This window comes from Micropterus salmoides, unplaced genomic scaffold (assembly GCF_014851395.1).
Source record: "Micropterus salmoides isolate LMB-PRFRI ecotype aquatic unplaced genomic scaffold, ASM1485139v1 Ms_hic_scaffold_1840, whole genome shotgun sequence".
Taxonomy (NCBI): domain Eukaryota; kingdom Metazoa; phylum Chordata; class Actinopteri; order Centrarchiformes; family Centrarchidae; genus Micropterus; species Micropterus salmoides.
The window spans coordinates 1-15,710 of NW_024040974.1; the positions used below are offsets into that span (position 1 = coordinate 1).

At 41.3% G+C, this 15,710-nt stretch overlaps 1 protein-coding gene across 1 annotated transcript; it reads right to left on the minus strand.

Annotated features, from left to right (window-relative positions):
• Positions 1–59: 59 nt before the first annotated feature.
• Positions 60–14,269, minus strand: LOC119909708 (peripheral plasma membrane protein CASK-like). The gene is made up of 5 exons (XM_038727919.1): positions 14,091–14,269; positions 13,789–13,901; positions 2,369–2,474; positions 368–445; positions 60–225 (listed from the first exon to the last, which is right to left on the minus strand). Exons 1-5 carry the CDS (start codon positions 14,267–14,269, stop codon positions 99–101), a joined length of 603 nt encoding a protein of 200 aa, XP_038583847.1. The 3' UTR covers positions 60–98.
• Between the last annotated feature and the right edge of the window lie 1,441 nt (positions 14,270–15,710).

The following is a 15,710-nucleotide window of genomic DNA, read 5'->3' on the forward strand; positions in this document are numbered from 1 at the left end:
TCATATCTCTGCAATGCACCGTCAGTCCTCATTTGTTAGCGCCTGCCTCAACTGTATATACTAGGAGTCTCTCTGGCAGCAACAGTGACTTTGCAGCTTCAGCTACGCACCATTGTAGGAAAGCGAGAGAATGAATTGTAAGTCAGAAATACCTTGACGTCTCGGTGGATGACATTGTTGTCATGGCAATAGCGTAGCGCCTCGAGGATCTGTCTCATGTAGTGGCTGAGAAAAGACATTGTCGTGATTTATCTCAGTTAAGTGTTTACATGTAAGTAATGACTGAAATACCAATACAGAGCATAAAATAAAAACAGGACGAGAGAGCATCTTCAGGGATGAAAAAAAAAACAGGCATAAAACTCACCTGGCCACTGCTTCACTGTAGACAAAGCCAGCATCTGCCCTCTTCACGATCTCAAAACACAGGTCTGCTCCATCCATACTGATAAAGATAGAGATTGAAGGGGAGAGACACACACACAGAGAAAGAGAGGTTTGGTGTGGTGTAAAGGGCAGGGCGGGAAAGGTCACACTTATTAAAACTTCTCTGTGATTAGCTTTGCAGGTGAAATGGGGGAGACAGGTCAGTAGAGGAGAAGCTGCAATCATGTTGGTCTCTGTCGGCTGAAGCTCTATCACCACAGCTGCCAAAACTAAAGCTGGTACGAGAGAGCCAGTCTGAGGTCAATCGCTCAAGAACGCCAGGATTTTTAAGGATGACCAATAGATACTCAACTAGAGGGAGCTTCTTTTGTAGCAGGTACATTTGAAAGTAGCACAAGGAAAGAAGGTGGTTAGGTGCTACTCTCTAAGCCAAAATCTGTGTGTTGTCTGATACTGAATGAGATCTTTTGCACTGTTAGATCACGCGGCTCTTAAATGCATTTAGAATTTAATTTTATGGACAGAAAATAGTGGCAAAAAAAGTGTAGCTGCGTCTGTGTACACATCGCTTCTTGAACGAATCACAATGATTTTATAAATTACCCAATAAAAGCAGCTAATCCTTTGATAAACTCAGTGAGCGTATGTGCCAAAGCAACTTCAAGTTTTAAAACTGTGGGTAAACATGTACTTCTCACAGAGAGATGAGAGTGTTTGCACAGAGTAGTGCAGCTCCACAATATTAACAGAGCCTTCAGGAGGAGAAGCTGTTGCTTTAATGGTGAAGTTTAATGCTGCCACATTTACAAAATCCTTCCGGAGTCATTTACAGTAAAGATGTTGCTCTGGTGACGGCTTCTCAGCCCAGTTAAAACCGGGCTCGAGCCAGAGGTGACAGCTTGTCTCAATACTCAGCTTGCAATCAATAACCTGACTTTAAAACTGCGGCCATTAGGCCCTCACACACTGCCTCAGTTCTGTTCAGCTGGCTGTTTACTTACACAACACACATCTAGTGGACTGAATGACAATCCTCAGATACACGCACTCACTTAATTATGACCCAGTCACACAGCAGATTCTGTCTCTGGTTATTGCTCTGTTGCCATTCTTCCCCCAATTACTGCAACCTGCTCTTTACTGTCTCTAAGCCTCTGCACCAATTAAACAGGGCTGTTACGTAGGACTTGGCTGCAGACTCTATCACCTCAATCAGCTCACATTTTAGCCTGCTTGATTAGCGACCTGGGAAATGGGGAGACACATGAAGCTGTCCGCATTCATCTGCCATGTTTACTCAGCTCTCGACGGGCCGCACCACTACAAAGAAAAGGTCTCCGATCTGCGTGCATTAGTGTGTGTGTGTGTGAAACAGAAGCTTGTGCACAAATGGGCTTCAAAAACTGTGAAAAATCCCTTTAAACAGAGCTCACTTGCATTTCCTTGAAAGTTTTCTCCTGTGCACCAAGCCGTGTGATAAAACTATGAGCCGAGCCCGAGCACTTTCCTGTTCAGCGATAACAGAATTAAATGATAAAGGAATTAGTTCTGGAAGAGGAGGAAAGATGAAGATACCGAGCAGGCTGGGAGGAGCTCAGCGAAGGCGTAGCTTTGAGAAAGGCTGGTGGTGGCAGCAAGTGTGAAATCTTAATCTCATCTCTTTTCCCTCATATATATGCTGCTCTCCCCGCTTTCTTTTTTTCTTACCCCCACCCTCAGCTAACCAGCTCTCATATCGGTTGATTATATAAAACCGCCACAGGGTTTGCTTTCTCTCTGTCCTGCTACTGCTACAACCGCCTTCCTAATGCAGTCATCCGTTTCTCTCTCTCCTTCCTTATCGCCCGACTGTGCGTCCTCCTTCCACCTTATCTTCAAAGGTGTAACCTTTTTTAACTTTCACCCCCAGGTGCGTTTTATGTGCGGCTTTTTATGCGTGTTCAATCATGCCGAGTGCACTCTTTGACAAGCGGAGACTTACAACTCGAAAACCATGTAGAGCATCCCATCTGAGCTGTACGTCTCCAGAAGCTCCACAATGTGGGGGTGCTTTAGCATGTGGCAGATGCTGGCCTCCCTCTTCAGATCTGAGAACACAGAGAGAAAGAAAGGAAGGTGAGCATATATACAGTATATTTTATTTTTTCACCGCCATGGGAGAGATCTAATACCATGTTACACTAGAACCAGAATCATAAGTCCATCCATAGAGTGTGAATGCTGAACTAACAAAGTTTGGGACAGCAAACGTCTCGACCAATCAGAGTCTTGAGTGAAATTTTATTTTTTTATATATTTATCCCCCCCCACCCTTGCTTTAATTAATGAACTGTATAAAATGAATTGTTCTTTTGTAATTTATTTGTAGCTTTGGCAATATTGTTGTTTTCCATCCATGCCAATAAAGCTAGATTGACAATAGATTACATAAAATGGGACACCCTAAATATTACCAGCAGAATTACCAACTGTTGCTACCTGAATAGTGCAGCAACAAAGAAGACAACCTAACGAGAACACGGCTAATTGTCTTGCTCTCAGCATTTTTTTTTTTTTATACATTTAGAAATGTAAGCAGGATCTCTTTCCCCCCCTCGACTTCATCCCTTATGAGCTTTTTGCCACAGTCTGACCAGACCTGTCAGATTTGGCCTTTTTATTGCCCTTACCCTCATTACACTGACATAAAACTGGCATGCCCTTCCTTATTTTGCAGAAGTTCTCTCTGACACCACGGACAACGTGCAGCATGTTGAAAGAAACCTTTATACCACACTACTATGGGGTTTTTTTTGTCACGAGTCTACGCACTTGAACCCTGAAGCTTCTACACCTCGGCTATATTTTGACAACCTTAGGGCTCTCTGCAGCTAAGCTCTTACTGTTAGCGGAGAGGAAAATGGAAAACGCATAGTGCAGCATAAGGGTTGCACTCCTGAAAAACCGTGATGATGACTCATCTGCAGGACTGTCGTGTATGCAAAAAGCTCTCTGCATCTGTTTTGGTTCAAGTGATGTTTGTTTTCATTCACCCCTTTATTTTAGATCCTCTTACTGCTGCCTGGCAATAAGCATCTACCCCTTTAATTGGCTGTTAAAGAAGACGAGGGTTAATGGAGGGGAGTGTCTGAAGCTGAAAAGAACAATGCGCTGGGGAGAGATGAAAACACACACCACCAAACAAGCCCCCCCCCCCTCTTGTGAGACAAACAGCAGTGAGAAACTACATTTCTTTTAGTTTTTAAAGGATACAAACAGAGGAGAAGATAACTGGATATTCATTTGATGAAACCAGAGTGTTGACAAGACAGATGCGCATGGGGACCAGAAAAAAAACAGCAGAGACAAATCAATACTTTGTCACTGTCGCTCTGATGCAAATGGCAAAACATTCTGTCGTGTAAAACGGGTTGAATGGAGCAAGGATGGAAGGAAGTTGGTGCATCTACTAAACTGCAGAACACCACTGGATTACAAAGCTTTTACATGAAATATTTGCTCACATAGTGGCTACTGAAAAGTGAGCACTGAAATTAATCATTATGGCATCCAAACTGCATCCCATAGACTTTTCGCTTGCGACATCCATTCTAATCTTCTGTTCTGCATCCTTTTTCTTCTTCTCCTTCTGCTGTTAATTATAATGTGCCTCTCTCCAGCTGATTACTGTATATCAGACAGCTTTATTTAACATTTTTATTCTGAACTTGCAACAAGGCACAAGATGTGACCGTATTTGAATTAGAGGGTGACGCTAGCAAGCTCGGTTAGCTAGCTGCATCTGTAATTCACTTTAAGTGTGATATTAACCGGGATTCTAAGTTTGGTTAGAATTAAGTTTGGCTGATGAAGTAGTCCCTGGCAGGTTGTGGCCCAGAATTCTGGGAAATCAGACTTTAAGTACTTCCCAGCTGTATATCACATTAATTCCTGACCATATAAAAAACATTAATTCATTTAAGAAGACCACACTAGCTAGTGTGCATGTCTGCCTCACTAACCCAGCAACAGGTGGATGTGGTTAACAGAACACAAATCTGACAGGTTATACAAGCAAACAACAGCCAAGACAGTAAAGACTGGATTTGATAAACAATAGGGGTTGCTTTCAATATGAACATCTGAACACAGCCTATCCCGTCAATCTCACTTTCATCCTTCCATTCAATCTCTCAATCCTTTGATCCATTCATTCATGCTTTGCCTCCTGGCAGCTGTTGTTCTGAGACGTGTGGAAGGTTGAAGCCGACCAAGGAAATATAGAGCATATACATAACCTTTCTGCTTGAGCATAACCTCAATTTCATTTGCTGTAAATGCATCACAGAGTGCACTTAACTGTATTAACTTTTTATATCCATCTCTCCTACTGAAATAGCAAGGTTTTGCCAAAATATACATGCTCAGTACACAGTACATGGAACTTAAATGATTTATGGACAGGAACACTGAATGGATAAAAGTAGATGTTTCTTCAAAGACCCGATACCTTCACACACACACACACACACACACACACACACACATATGTATACATACTATGAACTATAATGAAAAATCCTTGTATTGTTCTTCTAGGTGCACAATGACATTTAATTAAGCCCAGAGATGAAACCACGAACCACTTGTGTTGCTGCGAGCCTCTGCGCTAACATTAAGTTAATCCTTCGAGGACAAGCACAAGGCTTGGGCTAGCTCTAACACCATGCTAATGCTTCTAAAGCCAGATAAGTGGCTACCTTAAGGGCATTGCAGCCTGCCACGTTTGATGTCATCTGGTGAGCTTGCTGCTTATGTCCGTCACTGTAACTGCTGCTGGAGATTACACATGATACTTTATTAGATGCTATTGCCCAACCTATTTTATTGAGCTCAGAAAAACTTCAGCAGAAAAGCCACTCTCATTGCATTTAAGTTAGCTGTGTGTGGTTGTGTGTGTGAACACTCAAATCAAATAGGACGCAATTGATCCTGTGCCAAAAGTGGATGCAGCAGAGAATTAATAAGCAAAAAAAACGACTATGAGGAAGAGACAGATAGGTCTGCAGGATGTGCTGTCCGAACGTGGATATGCACAACACTGCACACACATACAAAAAAGTTACAGAATATAATGAGAGGTGTAAGGTGCATGATACTCAAAGTTCATCATCAACAATAAAATTCTCTGAAAAACCAAGTAATCCAAGCTCAGTGTGCATTTGCTTTAACAAGAATATGAGCTTTATTTAAAATTCAACTAGCGTTTCTATTCTACTAATTGACTGTCGATAATATGAACTAATAAATGCAAAATGGAAAACCAAACTTAACCTTCAACTCCCTGAGGGCCAGACATAGACCTATCAATTTAATTTAACATTAATAACAAATAATTATTGTGAAGCAGGCACTGACATCTTCTCTGCAATGCATTAACGTCAAGCAGAGATGTTTTATAGAGGAGGCACACCACTCAATCACATCCTCAATACAACTCTATGGGGAAAGCCTGTAATGGAAAAGATGGCGGTTATCCCGCCCCTCCTGCTAGAAAGCCAATCGTCTGTTTTTAACAGCCAATGCGGGAAACATTTCAGCCAATCATGTGATTCCACTAACGTAAGGGTCTGTCTTACTTTGACTGTGCATGCGTGGTAGTTTTGCAATTTTTTTTATTGAAGTTTTGCTAAAGTTCACTATTCAAGGCCAGTCTATTTTTTTACGGAAGCCACATCAAGCAGCACAGAGCAGGTGAACCGGGGCAGGAAGTCAGACACAGAACAGCCTAGAGAATCTAAATAAAACACCCTTTGCTGACTCCCAATCATATATCAACAATAAACACAGTTAAAACAGACGGAAAAAAACAATTTAACTACCGTAAAACTTTGAATAATAGCCCGAGCTTTTATTTGCTAAAATCACTGAATTGACCCTGGCTATATTTGAGACAGGCCTTTAATTCCTTTTGCACAAAACTGAAACTACTATGAAACAGTTTATTGATTTCAAACAGAATAATACTTGTATAAAAATGATCAAATAATAGAAAATACAGGTCATTCATTTGATCTAGCTCCGACAGATGGCTTATGCGCTTTTATTGTTAAGTAACATCACGACAACAACATGGTACTGGATGAGAGAAGTTAGCAGACAGAAATCGGACTTCACACAAGCTGTTTTGATTCTTTTGATCGGTGGACCCTTACAGAATAGGCCAGAACAGGAATATAAGTAATCAAGGAAGGACTCATTTGGGCTTAATGAGCCTTAAATGTAACAGCAGACTTCCTTTCCTCTCTTGTACCAGGCATGTTACACCGGTGAATCTATAAGAACTAGACTTTGGGGCTCGTTGTTTGCCTTAAATGAACTTGACGCCGAACAAAACCGCGTCACAGCCGCTGCCTGTGTCGGCTCGTCTGGCGCCATTATCCCACATTTTCCTCTAGTTTCATATGTTGTTGTAAAATGTTCACGCCCTGTGCCAGCTCTGATTGGTGAGTAGCACCGTAACAGGAGGCGCATGGCGCTTGTAATTGGCGAGCAGATCTGTCACACAAGGATGATAACGGAATTAATTTGTTACTGCATGTTTAGAACGGGTTAGATGCGTATAATTAACTGTATAATTAACCTACATTTTAATCGCTATCTTCGCAATTAGCTAATCGTGTTCTTCCAAAACGCTATTTCGATTGGAAAACGATTAATCGTTCAGCCCTAGTTGAGATTTAAATTATTGAGATGATATGAATGAAACATCTCTAAGTAGTGACAGACTGACTATAAGGGGCGATATCTGGCATTTTTAAAGAATCGGCTGATACCTGCACTCACAAGGTCAATAAACAGAAGGTGTCTGCGGACACGTCTGCAGGTAGCCTCGTCAGTGAGCACTCATCAATCAAATCATCATATACTCATTGTTCTGAGGATCTTTTGTTTTTTTGTGGAAGCAACAATAGACAATAAATCAACAGCTGGCTGGGAAAGCATGGAATCTATCAGTATGCATGCTGCAGGCAGATTCCTGTTTCCCATTGCTACTGTTTACATGTTGTATTTTTATTTGCTCCCTCATGCTTTACAGACAGCTGTGTGTGTCTTCATGCAGAGCACTTGGACCTTCAGACAGAAGTATATGAAAACCAGGAGAGACTGAAAGTAAGCGAGAAACGTTAGTGCTGAAAGGAAAGAGAAACTTCAAAAAAGAGAAGGAAGGGGGGAGGGTGGGAAGGAGAGGTAAGAAATATTTTGTTTTTTGTTTGTTATTTCTCTTTTATTATTTTTTTTTTACTTTTCATGTGACTTCTTCTTTGGCAACATGTTTGAGTTAAAACAGCATGCCAATAAAGCCAACTGAATTCCATTGAATTGAGAGGGAGAGCGAGAGGGGGAGAGAGGATGTGATAAACAGATGTGATCTCTACAGTGATCCCTGTTCCTCCTGGAGGCCAGGCTACCACAGCTCCACCACCCACAGCTGTACAGTAGGTGTGCGTGTGCGTGTGCGTGTGTGTGTGTGAGAGAGAGAGAGAGAGAGAGAGAGAGAGAGAGAGAGAGAGAGAGAGAGAGAGAGAGAGAGAGAGAGAGAGAGAGAGAGAGAGAGAGAGACCTGACAGTGTTTTTACAGACAGTAAGAAACCACACAAACACGGTGATGTAGTGATTTAGCTTTTACGACTCTGAAGGAGACAAAGGAAGGAGGTACAAAGAGACAGACGGGGAGGGGGGAGAAAAAGTAAATGAAGAGCGGAGGGATACAGAGAAAGACATACAGAGAAGAAAAAGGAGAGATGGGAGACCAAAGGAGGCGGTGAAGTGAGTAGGCGATGGCACATGATGAATCTTGCTCATTCTCTGGCTAGCTTTTCTCTCTTATCCCCTCAGAGGGCTGACCTATTCGTCAGACAGACCTCCGGACAGGCTGGCGAGAAACAAGCTGGTGTGTGTGTGTGTGTGTGTGTGTGTGTGTGTGTGTGTGTGTGTGTGTGTGTGTGTGTGTCAGGCCCCTGCTGGCCAACCCATTGCCAAGACACGAACCATTTGACCCACTTCCCTTGGTCTGAGCTCTGTCCATGGTGTATGTTTGTGTGTGTGTGTGTGCCTGCTTGATAACTGTGGTGCCGTGTTACAGCTGCCCACTCAAGTGAAACTGCTCTGCTTTCTAACAGCAACAAAAGAAATACGGAAAATAACAACAAATCAACAATGAGAATAGCTGGCTGGCGCCTGGAGGGAGGGGGAGGCATGGTTTGATGGATTCCTGAGTGCTACAGAGGAGTGACTGTGGTTGGATATAAATGACCATGTACTAGTGGCGTAAAGGATCCTAGTTGATTTCCACGGCCCGGCACGCAGGTGAACTGTGGATTCATTGCAAAGTTTAACCACTTGTTCACTGGGCTGCTTTTCATCAGACAGGTCGTCAGATTGTGATGTTTATTGCAGCTTCAGTAATATATCTGATGCCTTCCTTTCGACACACAGCTCCACTCTGATATGTTATTACTCATGATGTGTAACCAATCAGATGCAGTGCTGTGGGCGGGACACTGAGCGAGACTACATGGTGGAGACTGCAGACCAAGCATGAAACTCCGGGTCTGAAAAGTGAAGGCAATGCTGAAGTGCCTTAACCTTGCATTCTCTCTAACAGCCAGCAGGGGGCGACTCCACTGTTTGCAAGAAGAAGTGTGATTATCTAGAAGGCTATGAGAAAATGTTTCTACTTCTCAGCTGATTTATTACCTCAGTAAACACTTTCCTAATGAGTTTATGGTCTCAGTTGCTGGTTTCAAGTGTTCTTCAACACAGCATGATGTTCATTTAGTAAATTATGAGGAAAATAGACCAGAAAGCAGGGGAGGCTTTAGGGTAGGGCTACCTAGTGATTGACAAGTTGCTGCCATGGCAACTTGTCAATCAGGATAGAGGCGACTTGTATCCGCCTCTCTGTGTGCATTTAACCAGCGCTGCTGAAAAAGCTTATTAGGAGTTGACGGTTCATTTTTCCAGCAAGTACATTTTGTTTTAAGCCTGTTTTTAGCTAGCCAAAATTAGCATGCCACTAAAAAGTTAAAATGTTAAAATGAATTGCAGGGGCACCTTGCTAACTAAGCTAGCTAGCGCCACACTTTCGTCCAAATATGGTCACATCTGGTTCCAAAAAAATAAGATGTCGTTCGCCAAAATGCAAAACTCAAGGCTTCAAAACGGTCACAGTGACTACGTCCACTTCTTTTATAAAGTCTATGCTACAGACATGAAGGCGCGGATACATCAGAGCCAAAGCGCATTTTAAGATTTATTTAACCCTAAGCTTTTCTTCTTTTTTGCTGATTTGAAATAGGATTCGATATGTGAAACAAAAACCCTGGTACCATCTGAACCGTGACTTTTGTGACCCATTGCACACCTACCATGTAGCATGTTTGCACATACACACACATGCAGTCATGCACAAAAACAACACGTGACCATAAATGCTGGAAATGAAGAGAAATGGCACTGGTGCACTGTTAGAAGAGCTACAATGAAAAATTTGTGTGTCAAGCCAGTTTTTCCATCACTACTGTTCATAAGAAGAAAGCCAACAAACCGCCCGGTTTCTAAGGAGAGAACATGTAATCAGGATTCGCTGAAAGCCTCTGTATACTGGTGAATAGAAGTCAAGCCAACGTGACTGAACAGCATGTGGAAGCTAAGAGCGGGAGGAGAGGGCAGCTACCGTCAAGATGGATGTCCAGCAATCAACCAGTTTGGTGATTACATTACAAGTGGTGAAGGAGTTTACAATAATGCAATTTCCTCCGACACTCTCCACTGTGCTTTCCCATCTCATATTTCAGGTTATTTTACAGATCATTAATGTGATATTTGCTCTTTACACTCTTTGCACAGATGCACGTTTCTGTTTCAGCTCACAGATTTCTGCTGAATCCTGGCCGACTTCCTCTGTGTTGTTTCTGAATGAAATTATTCTATTTTAGATTCTGATTGTGACCTAGGCATCCTGACATTTTAAAGACACTGATTCCCAAATTTCCCCCTTTAAAGTAGCTTAAAATCGATGTTGTATTGCTGTACGATAATATATATTTCACAACACAATTATATTGTATAGTTACTTCTATTCATATTTACATCATATCATTTTTTACTTTCTTTGTTTACCTGCGCTGTATTTCTGTCGAGTGCTGCAGCATCCTGAATTTACCCTCTGCGGATCAATAAATATATCTTATCTTTCATTTGGCCCCAGTCTGGATGGATGGACTGTGACCCACTCTCATGGTATGTCAAATCAAGAATACCTGCCTCAGGTGGACAAATCTAAAAAATAGCTCTCTTGCTTTGCAGTGGACAGGGAACAAAATAAAGTTGGAGGCTGTGCCACCGAAATCTTCAGAAGAATTTTCTTTTGCCTCCAACTCGCTCAACACAGGTCAATGATCTGCATATATGCTATCTGACAACTCTGCAAGCATGAAATAGCGATTTGATCAAGAGTCTCAATGGTAGGACCATTCTGGGGTGGATTTATGATGCTCAATCACTGTTTTAAGTTCTACTGAATGGGTGAATACGGGATGGAAAAGGAGGCGATAAAAACCAAGCAGAGTAAGAGGCTCGGCCTGTCCCACCTCATTTAAGATTATAATAGTAATGCCTGCTTTAAAGGAAAAGAGATGTAGCCATGTTTCGTACTATTTCTATATTTCAGGGTGAATGGACAACTTTATTTAAATGACCTTAAAAGGGCTAGCGTGTGCAAAAGACCTTTTCACACGTAAACTGTCCTCACATCCACACTGCTCTCTTTTCCAATCTCTGACACCTTCTCTTTGTCTTTCTCCTTTGTTCTTATTAAGCCCTTCACTTTCTCTCTTTACTCTAACTCTTACAGTGTGTGAAGTGTGTGCATGTGGTGTAACTGTACGAATGGCTGAACACTTTATGTCTGCTTTGTAGAAGCTTAAGTAAACTAAGGAGCAGCCCTGCCATGCCTGCCATGCTGGATTATGTACTCTCGATCACAGAGAGAGAATTAGAGAAGGTAAAGAAGGCGACAGTGTAATGTGGCAGGTAAAGCTTGTCTAAGAAACATTAATTATCTTGAACTCGTAGCATGTCTGCACGGTGACACAACAAATCATATAAGCTCCACCACACTTTTTTTAATCAGTCAGTATATTTGGAAGAACACAAAATTAAAAAGGCACGCCTAACTTTTCATAGCTTGCAAAAATCATGCCTAATACTACTGTAGAAAATTAGACAAGTACATAGCACTGTATGATAAGCCCGTTGCCTGTATGTGCAATTAACTTTAAGAGTCGGGGAAGTTTTGGGCTGATTTAATGCTGCTTATCCCCCAGGTCAAAAGATTTACAAGCATCTATCCATACATATTTTTGTACACTTGTTTATCTTGTTTATTATTTTGGGCACTGATGTACAGTTTTATCACTGGGTAAGAGAAGGTTTGGACAGGTACTAGTCTATTATGGGGCTTGGTTTGGGTAGAAATCTAAAGCCACGCTGTCATACTGATGTGAAGCAGGAAAGATTTTGCATGTTCACCATCTTAATTCAGCGCATTAGAGTGCTAGCAACACGAATTCATTTTAAGGGGTGATAAGAATGTCTGAACCAACTCTCATGACAATCCATCCAATAGTAAAAGCCATTTCACCCAAAACCACAAACGTGAAGCTCACAGTGGCAGTGGAGGAAGAGACAGGGGATCGCACCGAGGTACAGTGGATAAGACACATGCCTTTGGTGTGAGAGACTAGGGTTCGATTCCCACTGTGACACATCCACCAATGTGTCCCTGAGCAAGACACTAAACCCTGACCTATATAGCAATTGTAAATATTATGTAATTGCCAAAGTCAATGGAATTCATCCATTGAGAACCACACTGTACAACCTTTCCCAACAATCCATCCATTAGTTGGATAGTTGAGATATTTCAGTCTATTTCACAAGTGCTGATAATTAGTGGAATATAACAAACCATGGAACATTAATTTACCGGTGACATTTAAAGGCTTATCTTCTGTCTTTTTAAAAGTGAAATGAGAAAGTTGACAATTTCGTGTCTGTGAATTAATTACAGACCTGGATATAAGAAGCATGTGTTTAGCCTAGCTTAGCATTAAAATTAGACAAAGGAGGGACAACACCAGCATTACACTGCTGTGACACTCTTGGTAATGTTTAAAACTGCATAAACTGAACAGTCGTGAGTTATCACTTGTGCTCTTGGTCGATGCTGTTGCTTTTCTGTTGGTGTAGTGATACGTTAACGCTGGGGAAAGCAGTTATGTATTGGAGGTCTATTCATTGCTTTCTAAATATACGTGCTTGATGTATGGCCTGTAGTAAACCTGACTCACAGCAGACTGACCACACTCAACATAACAAAGTCCTGTATTCGTCTAAATCTCCCTTCAGGCGTCTCAGTTCATCTAATGGTTTCGGGCTTATCACCCCCCCCTCCCCCGCTCCACCACCATCACATATCTTTAATTCAATCTCTCCTCCTCTCTTGTTCTCTTCACCCCTCCCCTCGACTGCTCCTTCAGTCAGTAGGGAAACATCTGATAAGACCTCTGATTCGTCTAGACGATACTCAGCAGCCTTTTCCTGGATTGGCAACACAACACCACCTGTATATATAAACTTTTTTTGAATTACTGAACCATCTTTAATTTAGTCTCTTAAATAACCTTAATAGTCTATACATATTTTAATAATTACTTCATGTAAAATTTATACTCACTTAAGCGATATATTACTTTGTGCACCTTCCTGTAAATGGAAGTTACCAAAAGCATCCATAACTAACACATTTGAAATCAATATGGGAACAACAGCCCCATTAATTACCAATAAAGTTCCACTAAGTATGTTATTTAAATGTGTTACAAACTATGAAAGTGTCTCCTCCTGTTGTTTCAGCATTACACACATATTTGATTTGAAAAGTGTATTTTTCTTAAAATAAATATAAGCCAACTCTATGTAGAGTGGAGGGATAGTAGTTTTCTTTTTCCTAAACAATTACTCTCAAGGTGCCCGCGGCATGGCTTAATAATTAACTGCTTCAATGGAACAGCCCAAAGACAACAGAAGAAGACTGTGATTGAACTGGAAAACTCCCAGGTGTGGTTGTGAGCAACTGAGTGAATGAGAAGTAGTGCTCAGGGGAAAACATTAAACAAGGACAAGCATCTGACCTCTCGGTTGCACTTCACCAACTTTTAGTGTGTAACAGAGTGGGATGAATAAATGACTGTCAAAAAGCAATTATCTTCAGCTGTATTCATGAGCGACTGGAAACTGCAGACAGCAACAAGAGACATTAACAGCGAGATGCAGTGAGAGATCGCGAGCTCTTACCCTCTGTACTGAGTCCAGGACTGGAGGTGAACTGGGCCACATCCACGATTTTGACAGCAAACTGCTGCCCCGTGTCTCTGTTGATGCATCTTCTCACCACGCTGAAGGGACCCCTGAACAACACAGATGGGGAAAAAAAACAACACATTTAACATGCTGTTGTACATGTTCTTACTAACCACTGTTAAGCCTGAATCAACTGATTTTTCCCCCAGCCTATTGGGGGCAGCTTCAACACGCTGTTAACAGAACACATTATCACCTTACATGGGGAACTAGTTAGCAAACAGTTGCTTATTTACACATCCAGCAGATACGGAGCAACATCAGCATTTGGAGCCGTGTTTCTGCCCACCTTATCAGTCCAGAATTCACTCTCTGTTAGCTCAGTTTTTAGTCTCCCAGTCCTGAGGGACATGTCCGGCTCTTTAGCTGCTAAATGGTCCACTAGGTTTAACAACTGGTTGCCAACTTTGTCCATGAGGGTCCAACTGCAGACCTCCACTGTCAGGCCGGTCAGGACAGGAAATACATGCAAAAACTACAAAATAAAAGCGTGCGATTTGACAGGAAACGCATTCAAAAATTATAAAGTTTAATCACGTAGACATAGGGGGAGGGTTTTTGTCGTTGATTTATATTTAATTATTTAGTCAACATTGTAACGGGAAACTAGCAGGCTAATTCCTTAAATATAGCATATTGATTTGAGCCTATTCTACTTAGCACTTAACGTGCCAATGTAGCAACAAAGCCCACTGTATATCACTTCAATCATTTAACTAGTAACAGTATCTTTTTTTACAGGCACTATTTATTTATTCTGTCAAAATATGACGTTAACTCTGTCCATACAGCTAGCCACATCCATTCACAGAAAAACATTGTCGTTGATTAAGAGTGTAACTTAGCCTCTCTTCCAGTCATCTTAAAAGAAACCCACACACTTCTCATTCATAATTTCCTTTTGAAGAGTAATATACTATGGCATTTTACTGCTATCAGCTGAATTTAATAGGAAAAACGGACAACTGTGGAAACTGGACTACAATTTGAGCTTCGTGGGGATCTTTAGTGTATAACGGACGTTACCAGCGGGGATTAATAAATAAATAATAGAAGCCTGGACAGACTTCATTGCTCATTACGTGGTCAACACTTTCTCTCACACACAGCAGCCCACTTGCCCCAGATGTGTGTGATACTGCAACTAAGTTCAAGTTTTTAAAGCCTGAAACAAACCAACAAAGACTACTGCTCAATGAGAGACCGCAAATCCGCCCTTTATGGTATCATATTAACTATTAATCATGTTGTAATGACATTCAGGCGGTGCACAGCAGAGTTCGTTTGGAAAACGTCTTTGTGTTTATCTTATTAATATATTGTACATTTGTCATTGAAAATAATTGTTGTTAGTAAATTAATTACTGACCCCCACAGATGCATGATTAAGAGCTCAGACCGTAACTAGAACCCTGCTGGACTATATGGACTATCAAACTGTGCAATCCGTAAAAATGAACACACATGCAATACATGTATACCTGTATCAATAATTTTGTAAATATCCACTTTTTAAAAATGAATGGAGACAATAGCCTACTGTAATAATACTTTAATTTATTCACTGTACACACACAGATTACACAGTTAGAAAAGGAGTTGGCAGCAGTGACTGATTTGCATCATCCAAAATATTTTTTAAAAGTCTGAATGCATGGGTCTTGGCATGTTCCATCAACATATCTACCACTATCAATATTTCTACATCTAAATCACGCAAATTAGGATATGCCAACAGTGGCTGTGGTGAGGAGTAATATCTTTATGAGGATAACTGTTTAAATCACCGTGTGAGTTAAATATCTCACTGCTCCAAAACAGCTGATTCAAACTATCAACTCGTTATGAATCAGCTG

Excerpts from the sequence above, each read along its gene's own strand:
- LOC119909708 (XM_038727919.1), bottom strand. The coding sequence starts at position 14,269 with ATGGACAAAGTTGGCAACCAGTTGTTAAACCTAGTGGACCATTTAGCA. Across the intron at positions 446-2,368 it reads CTCTACATGGTTTTCGAGTT|TATGGATGGAGCAGACCTGT; the intron begins GTAAGTCTCCGC and ends TATCTTTATCAG. Across the intron at positions 226-367 it reads TACAGTGAAGCAGTGGCCAG|CCACTACATGAGACAGATCC; the intron begins GTGAGTTTTATG and ends GTCTTTTCTCAG.